The sequence below is a fragment of the Pipistrellus hanaki genome (assembly GCF_964339955.1).
Source record: "Pipistrellus hanaki genome assembly, chromosome: 8".
NCBI lineage: Eukaryota > Metazoa > Chordata > Mammalia > Chiroptera > Vespertilionidae > Pipistrellus > Pipistrellus hanaki.
The window spans coordinates 75,066,779-75,080,190 of NC_140510.1; the positions used below are offsets into that span (position 1 = coordinate 75,066,779).

Here is a 13,412-nt window from a genome sequence, read left to right on the forward strand (position 1 = left end):
TGTTAAAACACAGATTCCTGAATCCCAACTAAGAAGTGCTAAACTAGAATTTTTGGGAACATATAGGTAAAATTGCATACCTAACTTAGTGCTCTGTATATAACATCTGTCTTAGAGCACTAGTTAAGTATACAATTTTACCTTTATGTTCCCAAAAATTCTAGTTTAGCACTTCTTAGTTGGGATTCAGGAATCTGTGTTTTAACAACTCCACCAGGTGATTCTCATCATGAGAGAAGTTTGGGAAACACTGTTCTAGAGGCTTTAATCTTAAATCCACTGGAAAAAGTGTTGGTCAGGGTAGAACGAGGATAACTGCTAATGGTTTACAGAAGCCTGGGCTCTGCTTTCCACAGGAACTCTGTCCCCACGTCGTGGGCGTGTCCTGAAGTCCTGGCCGTACCCCCCGCTCGCTCCGCCGTCACCCCTTCGCATCCACTGCTCTTTCCGCCAGCAAGGCCTGGCCTTGACCACGCCCCCGCCAGCCCCTGGCCCCGCCCCTATGGCCCCGCCCCCGACAGACATTGACCACGCCCCCACGACATGAAACTGCCCCGCCCCCGCCAAGCATTGGCCACGCCCCGTACCGCCCTGGATACGCCCCCTCCAGAGCTTACCACGCCCCCTCCGAGCCCTGGCCACGCCCCCGCTGTCCATTCGCTCCTTCCTCAGGTCCGCCCTGGCCGAGGCGCGGCTGCGGGAGCGGGGGGCCCGAGACGTGGCTCCGGGCGGAAGACCATGTTGGACTTCGCGATCTTCGCCGTTACCTTCTTGCTGGCGCTGGTGGCAGCGGTGCTCTACCTCTACCCGGTAACCGCCTCCCGGCCCTCAGGGCTCCGGCCGCCGCCCCACCCGGCGCAGTGTGCCCGCGTCCACCTCACTCTGCCCGCGGCGGGCCTCGGGGCGGGCGCGGCGCGCTGCCGGCCTGGGGAGCTCTCCGGCCCCGGGGAGCGCGGCGCGGGCCCGGCCCGGCCAGCTCTCCGGCCCCGGGGGAGAGCCGGCGCGGGCCGGGGGAGTAGAGGGGAAGCCCGTGGCTGCGGGCCGGTCCTCGGGGCGGGCCTCCCCGCGCCTTGGTCCGGGGCGGGTCTCACATACTTTGGGTGGCTCCTCGGCAGGGACTCTGCTACCCCTATTTCATTTTCCAGTTGTGTCTGGGAGGAAACTCCGGGTGCGCCACTCCCGCCTTTCCCGAGGCTTCTTCCAGCCTGTGTGTGTGTGTGTGTGTGTGTGTGTGTGTGTGTGTGTGTGTTCTCCGTCTTTCCGTGTCCTGTGATGTGTCTGAGCTTCGCTGGGCACCGTCCTCTTCCTCGGGACCTCCTGCCATCTTAGGCCTCCGCTTGGCCCTGTGGTCCTCGGAGGCCGGTTTGAAAGCCAGGGAGGAAGCACGGAGACGTGCTCCACTGACCATATAACGGGGTGAAGTAGCCGCACACACCAGCACATCGCCGAGGGGGGGGGTGCACCTCAGACACGTTCACATAGGCAGATAGGCTGGAATATCGCAACCGCACTATCTGGAATTTGCGGTGTATCTTTTTAAAAATACGTTTTTAAAATTGATTTCAGAGAGGAAAGGAGTGGGGAGAGAGAAACAGCTGTGATGAGAAACATTGATGGGCTGGCTGCTCCGGCGCGCCCCCTACTGGGGACCAGCAGAACCCGGGCGCGTGCCCTGACCGGGAATGGAACGTGACCTCCTGGTTCAGAGCGGACACTGAGCTGCCCGCTGCTCTTTATCCTGGTTTTCTCCTCTTTTTATTTCTTCGCTTTCATTTGAATGAGGTTTCAGGAGCTACAAATAATAGATGAGTGCTGTCACCTTATAATATTTAAAGAGAAATCAGGAAACTAGCTTAAGTTATTAATAATTTTAGCTTCGCCCTAGCAGGTTTCGCTCAGTGGATAGTGTCAAACTGCGGACTGAAGGGTCCCAGCTCTCATTCTGGTCAAGGGCACATGCCGGTAGGGGGCATGAAGGAGGCAGCCAATCCATGATTCTCTCTCATCATTGATGTTTCTATCTTCCTCTTCCTCTCCCTTCCTCTCTGAAATCAATAAAAACATATTTAAAAAGTAATAATTTCAGCCTAGAAAGTAAAAATAGGATTTAAAAAGTATTCTCACCAGAGGATGTGTGTGTGTGTGTGTGTGTGTATATAAAATTGATTTTTTTACAGAGGGGAAGGGAGAGGGATAGAGAGTTAGAAACATCAGTAAGAGAGAAACATTGATTAGCTGCCTCCTGCACACTCCCCACTAGGTATGTGCCCACAACCAAGGTACATGTCCTTGATTGGATCAAACCTGGGACTCTTCAGAAGGCTGACACTGTATCCACTGAGCCATTATTTAAGGTCCTGCAGATGTCTTAGCAAAACACATCTGACTTGTGGGATGTATGAAAATTCATTATACTAAACTATTTCAAAATTTTTCTTTAAGGCTTCCAGACAAGCTGCAGGAATTCCAGGGATTACTCCAACTGATGAAAAGTGAGTAATTATTTTTTTGGAATCAAGTAGAGTTAATTCTTAATTTTTGGTATGGAAACTAAGCCAAATTTTTAGATTACTTAATTCATTTAATTCCTTTATTTACTCTTTCTAAAAAGTTTATTTAGAGAGAGTGGAAGGGAGGGAGAAGGGGGAAAGAGAGAAAAAAATATCAGTGTGTGTCATTGGCTGTATGTCGATTGGTTGCCTCATGCACAAGCCTGGGCAGACTGGAGATCAAACCTGCAACTCAGGTAATTGCCCTTGACCTAGAATTGAGCCTGAGACCCTTTGGTCCACAGGCTGATGCTCTAACCATAGGGCTCCTTTATTTACCTTAAACTTACCTTTTAGCATACAACCTAAATTTCATTAAGAACAGAAAGGAGGGCTGTAAAAATAAAAACCTTCAGTTTTTTTCATTTCCTCTAGCCAGAGAAAGTTGACAATAGAAAGACAGGATTAAGATAGAAGGAATGATGAAAAATTGCCATAGCTAATCTGATGTTTTTCATCAGCTTCTGATGATGTTCATTGCTGTCTCAGAATGAGGTTCTGCAAAAATTGTGTTTTTTTTTCTTCCAATTTCTAAATCAGATGTTTCTTTTATAGCTTTCTTATTTGGTTTGAAGTATTATGAACTCTAAAAATATCAGAGAAATTTACGTCTAAACATATCTTTAGAAAGCAAGAAGTGACATAATTGAGTTTAGGGTTTTACAGTATTTGAATTTCTTATGCCTTTGGTTTCATCTCTTGACATGGTTAATTATTTTTTCTGATTCTTACAAGTTAATTTGATTATTTTGTCCAATGTTGCTCTTTCCTCAGAGATGGTAATCTTCCAGATATTGTGAACAGTGGAAGTTTGCATGAGTTCCTGGTGAATTTGCATGAGAGATACGGGTCTGTGGTCTCCTTCTGGTTTGGCAGGCGTCCTGTGGTTAGTTTGGGCACTGTGGATGTGCTGAAGCAGCATATCAACCCCAATAAGACATGTAAGTTTAATTTTCTTTCTAATTAGCTAATCCTTATCTTTTAAGAATAATTGTCTATAAATAAAGAGCTATACATTGATTTTGAATAGGAATAGCTAACATTTGTTGAATGCTTTATGCTATGGGCCAAATTGTGCTGAAATTTTTATATTTATTATCTGATTTAAGACACGATATATAAAGTGATTATTTTTTTACATATATTATTATATATTAATTATATGTCTCTCTATATAAATCCTATATAATAAAAGCCTAATATACTAAGTGTCTGGTGGTCCATTCAACCAATCAAAGCATAATATGCTAATAATACGCTAAGGAGGCTCAGCTGCTCACTATGATGTGCACTGACACTCCTACCGGTAGTTAGCTTGCTGCTGGGGTCTGGCTGATCTAGACTGAGGGAGATGGGCCGGATGTGTCCTGGAGCCCTCCTGCGGTCCCTCCCTGGATGGCCAACTTCCCGCATCCCTCACCGGCCTAGATCATGCACCAGTCAAAATCTGGGACTCCTCAGGGGATATCGGAGAGCCAGTTTTGGCCCAGTCCCACTCAGCGCAGGAGCTGCTCCCTGGTGGTCAGTGCACTCCCACAACGGGAGCACTGCTTAGCCAGAAGCCAGGCTCATCGCTGGTGAGCGCAGCATTGGTGGCAGGAGCCTCTCCTGCCTCCGATGCAGTACTAAGGCTGTTTAACTGATGTTTAAGCCATCAGTCAGACATCCCCCGAAGAGCTCCTGGACTGCCAGAGGGGGCAGGCCGGGCTGAGCCTCCTCACCCCCGGAGTGCATGAATTTCATGCATCGGGCCTCTGGTACATATATAATTAAATCCCAATGTAAGTTTTTGGGAGAACCTGAAAAAATAGTTCCAGGGTACATCTGGAAGAATGGATGTATATGAGCAGCCAAGAAACATCTAGAAAAGAACATTAATGAGGGGAATACCTCTACTATCAGACAGAATAGTGTATTATATAGCTAGATTCTTTAGATTAATTTAAAGAATCTTATACTGTGATAGGACTAGACAGACTAATAAATAGTCCAGTAGACAAACCAAGTATATATGATAAAAATAGCATTTTATGATAAAGGCACAAGCTAATAAATGATATTGGGAAAACTGGCTAGCTATTTGGAAGGAAAATTTGCATTATTCTTTATATCAAAGAAAATTTCAAATGATTAAAATGTGGAGTCATGAAAGTAATAGAAAAAATAGTTAAATATTAAATTTTGTGAGTGGTATTGATAAACATCCTTTTCTTACCATGACATGAGATCTAGAACCCATCAAACACAAATTGGATAAATCTGTCTACATAAAAATAAAAAATTTCTTTATAATAGAAATCTTGAAAAAGGATGAAAAAAAAATGGGAAAATGCTGGCCACTTATTACTATACATAGTGTGCATTAATTGATGACTATCCTATATAATAAAAGGGTAATATGCAAATTGTTCCCTCCACCAGAGTTTGAACAGGGGTGGGGCTGGCCTGCCAACTGCCTGGGCCCCTCCCCCAGGTCAGCCTGCCCGATTGGCTCCCATCAGGGCAGGCCTGCCAGACCCCACCCATGCACGATTTTGTGCACTGGGCCTCTAGTATTTTTATAAAATTAAAATGTATGAAAAAGTTTAAGAGAAATGGGAAAGCTGTTTCCCACCCATACATTTATAAAGTAAATGAAAGCCAGGGTTGGTGGTTCAGTTGGTTGGAGCATTGACCGTACCCTAAAAAGGTTGTGGGTTCAGTTCTGGTCAGGGCACATACTGGAGGCAAACGATTGATGCTTCTCTCTCAAACATCAATGTTTCTCTCTCAAATCAATAAACATATCCTCGGGCGAGGATTAAAAAATAAATTATTAAAGTAAAAAAAAAAAAATTAAAAACCAAATAAAAAAATAAAATGCAATTGTAGAAAAAAGGGTAAAAACAAAGTAATTAAGAAAAAAGAAATATATGTGGTCAATAAGCAAATTTCAACCTCACTGATAATCAGTAGTATGCAAATAAAAATCAGATTTTTCCATTTCTGACTAAAGAGATGAAAAATATTGACAAACTCATTATTGATGAGGGAATGGAGAAACATGGAGTATAAATGGTTTACAAACCCTCTGGAGAGAAAGTTGGCAGTAACATTTGACTTAACAATTATAATCTTTAAGAATTTATGAACTGATAATCACATAAATGAAAAAAAAACATTAGCATTATTTATAATGAAAATTTGAAGCAAACATATACTTACCAATGGCTGCATAAAAGAATACTTTTAATATTACTTTCAGGCCTTAATATGATGATGCAGATGTATTTTATTTTGTTTACCAAATATTTGTATAGCAATTTCTGTATGCCAGCAATATTATTCTAAACCTTTTATAAATTAAATGTTAAATCATTTAATTCTCTGAACAACGTTATGACATAGGTATTATGGTTATTTCCATTTAACAGAAGACAAAATTGACATTAAGAGAAGTTAATTATTTGCCTAAGGTCACACCACTAATTAAAGTGATGGAGCTGGGACTTGAAGCAAGGCTGTCTGGCCTGAGTTCTTGCCCTTAATCACAGAGCTTTCCACGTCATAGAAAGATGGCTCTGCCAGGAAATGCTGTGCTGAGGAAAGCCAGGCGCGGTCTCTGTCCTGTGGAGACCATAGTTTAGTGTGGGGACTGGGGGCGGGGGGCAGCATATAAACTGCGTAGAAATGATCACACTAATGAACAGACGTGTGCTCTGAAAGAAGGGACTGCAGTTCTTTGTGAAGTCTGACAATGTTCTCTCTCTTAAGAAATGGTAACAGTTCTACAAAAGATCTCTAACGTGTTTAACCGGTATCTCTGTGGTGAGATTTAGATGTATTTTACTTTCTTTTTTAATTGTTTACCATGACAGTGTATTTTTGTATGTGTGTGAAAACAAAGTTATTAAGTACTTCAAATAATGAATAAAGGAGAAAAGAAAAAATATTTTTTTTAAATCAGCTAAACAATTTTAACTCAAACACCCGATTACACAGAATCATCAATTTTGCTTTAAAGTCAGTGGAATGAGCTTTGTTGGTTGGTTGCCTCCCACACACCCCCCGACCCGGGCAGGGGAAAGGACCTGCAACTCAGGTACCTGCCCGCCCTTGATTGGAAATTGAACCTGAGACCCTTTGGTCCGCAGGTCAGCACTAACCCCTGAGAACACCAGCCAGGGCATTAGGCTTTTTATTTTATTTATTTATTTTTTTAAGAAGTCAAAGATATTGTCATGAAGGTAGAAAGTGTATGCATGTATTAATGGTTTATGGTGGGATTCCCAGTCAGGATATTGTATTCTTGACAATTTTCATTGCTTCTTTAACTTTTCCTATTTAGGAAAGACCTAAGGAGGAGAAAAATTGCCGTGCTTTCGGTTACAATCCCATAATTCCCTGTTGCTGGAGGGTTTTTTTTTTTTTTTTTTTTTTTGTGTGTGTGTGTGTGTGTGAGAGAGAGAGAGAGAGAGAGAGAGAGAGAGAGAGAGAGAGAGAGAGAGAGAGAGGTTACTTTGACTTATAAATGTTTAATTTGTCTGTTTCAGTGGACCCTTTTGAAACCATGCTAAAGTCATTGTTAAGGTATCAATCTAGTGGTGGGAATGTGAGTGAAAACTACACAAGGAAAAAATTGTATGAAAACGGTGTGACTGATTCTCTGCAGAGTAATTTTGCTCTCCTGCTGAAGGTAAGGGATAAGTAGTTTGGCCTGGAGTTCTGCAATTCAAATAATTTTTTTTTAACTGTTTGTGTGTCTTGTTCTTGTTACTTTTTTTTTTTTTTTAAACTGGTCTTTCTAAGCTGATCTTTATAGTCCTGAAATTCTAAAACAAAACAAACAGAAAGAAAACAAAAGACTTAACACCTAGACTCCCTGTATAAATGGAAATTATGGGAGTGGAGAGAATTGGAATTTTTTTCTATATCAATAGATTTGTCCTTTGTTTTCAGGCTAGACTTTAAACCACTGTTTCCTAAAACATGGTCTGAATTAACCTCAAACACGCTCTCTTGTTAAATATGTAGATTACTTGGAATCTACTTGGATGAATTGAATTGCTGGGAAGGGATCTGACATTTGTTTTTTGGGGGGAAGTGGATCTGACATTTTTAAGAAGCTCCACAAATGATTTACAGAGAGTGAAAATAATACTTATTAATGCCATTTCCTTTTTGTCTGTGAAGAGCCTTAGTTGAAACCTGTTGCTTTCTGTTAGTTCTCTGTGTCCTCATATTATTGTTACAAACCTTCACCCTTAAAGTAGTGTTGCTAATCCTACCACCTTTTTGTTTGCTAAGGATGTCCCTGCCTCCTGCTTTGCTGAGACAATAGAGTCCTGTCCTGTGATTGAAGAGTACTGCTGTCTCTATACTAGGGGTGTCGAACTCAATCAGAGAAGGGGCCAAAATCTAAAATCCAGCCTAAATCGCGGGCCGAATGGTTTACTGAACAGTCATAAACTGACAATGTCATAAACTGACAGCGGAGTGCAGTGATGACAGCGCGGTGCGGGCCACATTGCAAGGCCTGGCGGGCTGGATTTGGCCCGCGGGCCTTGTGTTTGACATATGTGCTCTATACCAATAGTTTTCTGTAAGAGAATAGCTGCTTACCTAGAGTTATCACCCCGAATTAAGTTGTGTATTTTATATTGACATACTAAACCTTTTGCCCTTTTTTTTTTTTTTTTTTTTGAGGGTGGGGGTCCACATCTGAGTTCTGTTCTGACTCTTCTCTAATCTTCACACACCTCATCCTGTGTGCTCTGACTCCTTCCTGCCCTGACTGTCTCTGCTCCACGGCTGCGTGTTACCTCCACTTTAATTCTGTGAGTGTAACTTCTCCCTCTGTGTGCTTTAATCCAATATTATGCTGTGGCTTTGAGTCTAAATTCTGACTTAACAGGTACTTCTGGATTTTAGAATTTATGACTATCCTTCTAATTGACAGCTTAGCAATAATATTAATAGCGAAAATTATTATTGAGTTCATTGGATCAATAGCTTCATGAGCTCATTTAATCCTCATTAGAACTTCATAGGTATATATTGTTATTTTCCTCTTTTTAGCTGAAGGAACCGAAGCGCAGAGTGGTTAAGTTACTTGTCCAAGGACATATAGCTAGTAAATAGTAGGACTAGGATTTGATCCCATTCTGGCACATTGCTGCTCTATGGCTTGGTTCTGCTACCCTGGAATATAGTTTTGCTTGGCTAGCAATTTTTTCTTTTCTTTTTAAAAACCTTTTTTAGTATTGTAGTCACAGTAATATCTTAATGCAAGGTGGAATTAAAAAGAATCTGCTTTCTCTGAAATTCTAACATTTTTACAATTATTACTGATTAATTACCTAAAAACTTTTTTCCAAAAAAGCTTGCATTCTTTAAGAAAACTGATACATACTCTAAAATCTTATCTTTTGAATTGTAAGTCAGTTTCTAGGTAGACTGACTTGTTTTTTTCTAATATAATTTTATGTTACTTTAATTAATATGGTATTTTAATGTGAATATTCTGAAGAAGTAAGTTATTGTGTATCATGTGTCCTTATTCAGGATAAATGATAAAATCAATAGCATACTTTTTTTGGTCTTTACAGTTTATGTATCATATATATATATATATATATATATATATATATATATATATAATTTGTTTATCATATAAATATAGTTGGTAAAAGGATATTCCAGCATAGATACATTCTTGTGATTCAACCACAGGGTAGTACTGTTTTTCATGTAAATATACATATATAACACCTGGCAAAATTAGAAAGGATATATTTTCTTAAAAAATATATTTTGTTGATTTTTTTACAGAAAGGAAGAGAGAGGAATAGAGAGTTAGAAACATCAGTGAGAGAGAATCATCGATCAGCTGCCTCCTGCACACCCCCCAATGGGGATGTGCCTGCAACCAAGGCACATGCCCTTGACTGGAATTGAACTTGGGACCTTTCAGTCCGCAGGCCGACGCTCTATCCACTGAGCCAAACCGGTTTCGGCTAGAAAGGATATTTTTTTTTGGGGGGGGGGGAAGATGAACCCTTTTAAAAAATAAATATATATTTTTTTATTGAATCTCTCACAGAGAGGAAGGGAGAGGGATAGAGAATTAGAAACATCGATGAGAGAGAAACATCCATCAGCTGCCTCCTGCACAACCTTTACTGGGGATGTGCCCGCAACCAAGATACATGCCCTTGACTGGAATCAAACCTGAGACCCTTCAGTTTGCAGGCCGACGCTCTACCCACTGAGCCAAACCAGCCAGGGCATAGAAAGGATATTTTAAAAAGAAGTCTATTATGAGTGAAAGAATTTATCATAGATTTGGACATTTCTATGAATAATAAGTCAATATGTAACTCTGATCTGTCAAATGTAGCTCATCAACAGATTGTTAGAATTCCTAGCAAATATAAACTAGTCAAGATTCACATAATTCTCTAACAGAAGTATTAGATGTGTTTGCCTAGAGAAAAATCCTATATGAATCATTTTTAGTATTTGCATTGATTTAGAGAATATAGTGCAAAACAAGTGGATTAAGCCAGGAGCAAATAAAAATTCAGTTATGTGATACAAGTGACAGTATTGGTAATATGATTTTTATGGTCATAGCTATTTTTAATTAGATACTAAGATTTTACTCTCTTAATTTCCATTAGCATTAAGATTTTACCAGCCTTTGAGCTTTAAAAATATGTATTTTGTTGTGGTGGTGGTGGTCCTGGTTCTGTTTTGATTTGCAAACCAACCCTTTGACAGAATATCAATCTGAATTACTGAGGATGTGATTTTAGGTGGAGCCAGTGTTAGCCCGACAGATTAACCAATCACCTGAATGCTCATTACACAATTGGGCTCTGTATTCTGTGAAATGAATTCATTTGCTGAATTTTTCTAAGATTTAGCAGGAGGGAACAATAAATCATGTGGGCTTCTGTTCTCTTTCAGCTTTCAGAAGAATTATTAAATAAATGGCTCTCCTACCCAGAGTCCCAGCACATACCCCTTTGCCAGCATATGCTTGGCTTTGCTATGAAGTCTGCTACACAGATGGTAATGGGTAGTACTTTTGAAGATGACCAGGAAGTCATTCGCTTCCAGAAGAATCATGGCACAGTAAGTCCAGGACCAAATTTAAAATTATTCTCTCATCAAATTAATAGTTAAATAATGTACATTTTTGCCTCTCAAGAATAAGGTTTAGTCCTAGCTGGTTTGGCTCAGTAGATAGAGCATCACTCTGTGAACAGAAAGGTCCCAGGTTCTATGCCGGTCAAGGGCACATGCCCGGGTTGTAGGCTCCATCCTGGGGGCTTGCAGGAGGCAGCCAATCAATGATTCTCTCTCATCATTAATGTCTCTCTCTCTCTCTCTCTCTCTCTCTCTCTCTCTCTCTCTCTCTCTCTCTCTCTCTCTCTCTCTCTCTCTCCCTCTCTCTCTCTTTCTCTCTCTCTCTTCCTTTTCCTTCCTCTCTGAAATAAATAAAAATATATTTTTAAAAAAGAATAAGGTTTAAGGTTCTGTATTGTAGAATTTCACTGTTCGGGGTTAAAAACAACAATTAATGTTTCTCTCTCTCTCTCTCTCTCTCTCTCTCTCTCTCTCTCTCTCTCTCTCTCTTCCTTTTCCTTCCTCTCTGAAATAAATAAAAATATATTTTTTAAAAAAGAATAAGGTTTAAGGTTCTGTATTATAGAATTTCACTGTTTGGGGTTAAAAACAACAATGTAAGCAAAGATAATTGTGGTCTCTTTAAAAAATTTAAGAATTACTTTTGAAATTTAAAAATTAGATAACTAAAGAAATTTTCTTTTAATACTTACCAAGTATATTATGAAATAATACTAAATTCTAGAAAAAAGAAAAAAAACTAGATATATTTAATAGAACTAGCCTATGTCATGTAGAAGGGAGTTAAAACTAATGAACAATAAAATGCTAATGAGATGAATATGATCTAAAGAAAGGCTAATTCAGTTTAAAATTGATTTACTAGTGCCCTTTCTTGATTCACATATGGAAGTGATTTTTCTCTATTTTAAAAAATACATATTTTTATTGATTTCAGAGAGGAAGGGAGAGGGAGGGAGAGAGATAGAAACATCAATGATGAGGGAGAATCATTGATTGGCTGCTTCCTGCATGCCCTCCACTAGGCATATGCCCTGATCAGGAATAGAACTATTACCATCTGGTTCATAGGTGGACACTCAACCACTGAGCCACGTTGGCTGGGCAGAAATGTATATTTCTTAACATTAGTAGAAGTCAAAGAAAAGTTTCAGACTATGAATGTTGGAGGCAGTAGGAAGGCACCAGGTGCATTAGACCAGGGATGTCAGACCAGCCCTGGGTTGTGCGATCTCAGTATTTGAGTGTAGCTAGGAAAGAATTCAGAGCCAAGACTCAGACTGTAAGAGAACATTTATTTGGAAAATCACAGAGGTAGAACTAATTGATGGAAGAAATGGGCTTAGGAAACAAGATAGAGAGGTGAAGGAGGGGTCCTTAGAGCTGAGAAGTGAGGAAGGTCAAGGTGATGCACTGTGGGGAGGAAGAGGAGATGGGGGGGAGGGTCAGGTGAGGGGTTTCTCTGGGAGGAGAGTGCACCAGATCCTCTATCTTAAAGGGTTTAAGAGTAGAGATTTCAGAGGAGATCCCAGGGGAAGATTTCAATAGGACACTCAGCAGCTTTCCAGGTGTGTCCTTCCAGGGTCTGGGTCTCTATGACTGATTGGTCAGTGCCAGGGCAGGGTGTCCGTATCCAATGCAGCTTGTCCTGAGGTCAGGCTTGGTGTCACTGGTCTGGTTTGGCTGCTTTTCTGGGCCTGGAGCTGAAATGTGGCTGAGGCCTAGATGTTATCTCTAGGGAGGAAGGTCAGGGTATCCAAACCCCGTGCATGGCCAAGGACAAGCAAGTGAAGGAACGGTCACCCTGAGGAGGTCCCATCCCACATTTGTCCTTTGCTAGGCATCCGGGGCTTTTCGCCCTGATGACCTTTTGTACCTCGCCCATCCTCCCTCCTCTGGTCACGTCTGTCTAACTGCCTACCACGTACACATGACTTCAAATCCTACCTCAAATGATCTTTTAATATTTGAAACACCAAGGTGTGCATGTCACCGAGAATAATAAGCACATTGTGCATGCAGAGGTAATGACTTCATCATGACTGCTTCGTGGCTGACAGCAGCTGGGAGCCGTCCTCAGTTGTAGGATGCATACCGATTGCACAGACATTAAGCTGTGAAAAATGTACACCTCACATTCAGTCGCTGACTGTGTTTCTCCAAAAACGTTGTCCCAACTGTTTTCTCACCAACATTCATGAGCTCTTTCCTTGTGCTTTTGACATTTAGAATTATTGGTCCTTTAAATATTTGCCTACTTAATTGTTAAAAATAATATTTCATGATTAAAATATATCATTATTCTACTGTTTGTGAGGTTACACATTGTTTAATATTTTTTTGAATATTATGTTTTTTTCTTTTGTGGGGTGCTTTCTCATGTCCTTTGCCCATATTTCTTTCTTTCCTTCTTGCTATTAATTCTTACTGAAGGATATTTTTCCCATTGATTTTTAGAGAGAGTGGATGGGTGGGAGAGATGGAGAGAGTGAGGGAGCAAAGAAGCACAAGAGAAAGAGTGAGAGAGAAGGAGAGAGAGAAAGATAGAAACATTGACTCTAACAATGGTTGCCTCCCTCACACACCCCGACTGGGATTGAACCTGAAACCTGGGTATGTGCCCTGACCCGGAATAGAACCAAACCGGCAAGCTTTGGATGCATGGCACAGTGCTCAACCAACTGAGCCACACCGGCGAGGACAGAAAAGGAACCTTTGGCTTTTCAGTTT

General features: G+C 40.9%; 1 protein-coding gene across 1 annotated transcript in view; it reads left to right on the top strand.

Annotated features, from left to right (window-relative positions):
* Window positions 1–643: 643 nt before the first annotated feature.
* CYP20A1 (cytochrome P450 family 20 subfamily A member 1) overlaps window positions 644–13,412 on the top strand; it is a 36,425-nt gene continuing 23,656 nt past the window's right edge. Inside the window, exons 1-5 of the mRNA XM_084893259.1 lie at window positions 644–810; window positions 2,443–2,492; window positions 3,324–3,490; window positions 7,082–7,224; window positions 10,500–10,667. Of these exons, the coding sequence (XP_084749385.1) occupies window positions 739–810; window positions 2,443–2,492; window positions 3,324–3,490; window positions 7,082–7,224; window positions 10,500–10,667 (600 nt within the window). The 5' untranslated portion in view covers window positions 644–738. The remainder of the gene's footprint in view (window positions 811–2,442; window positions 2,493–3,323; window positions 3,491–7,081; window positions 7,225–10,499; window positions 10,668–13,412) is intronic.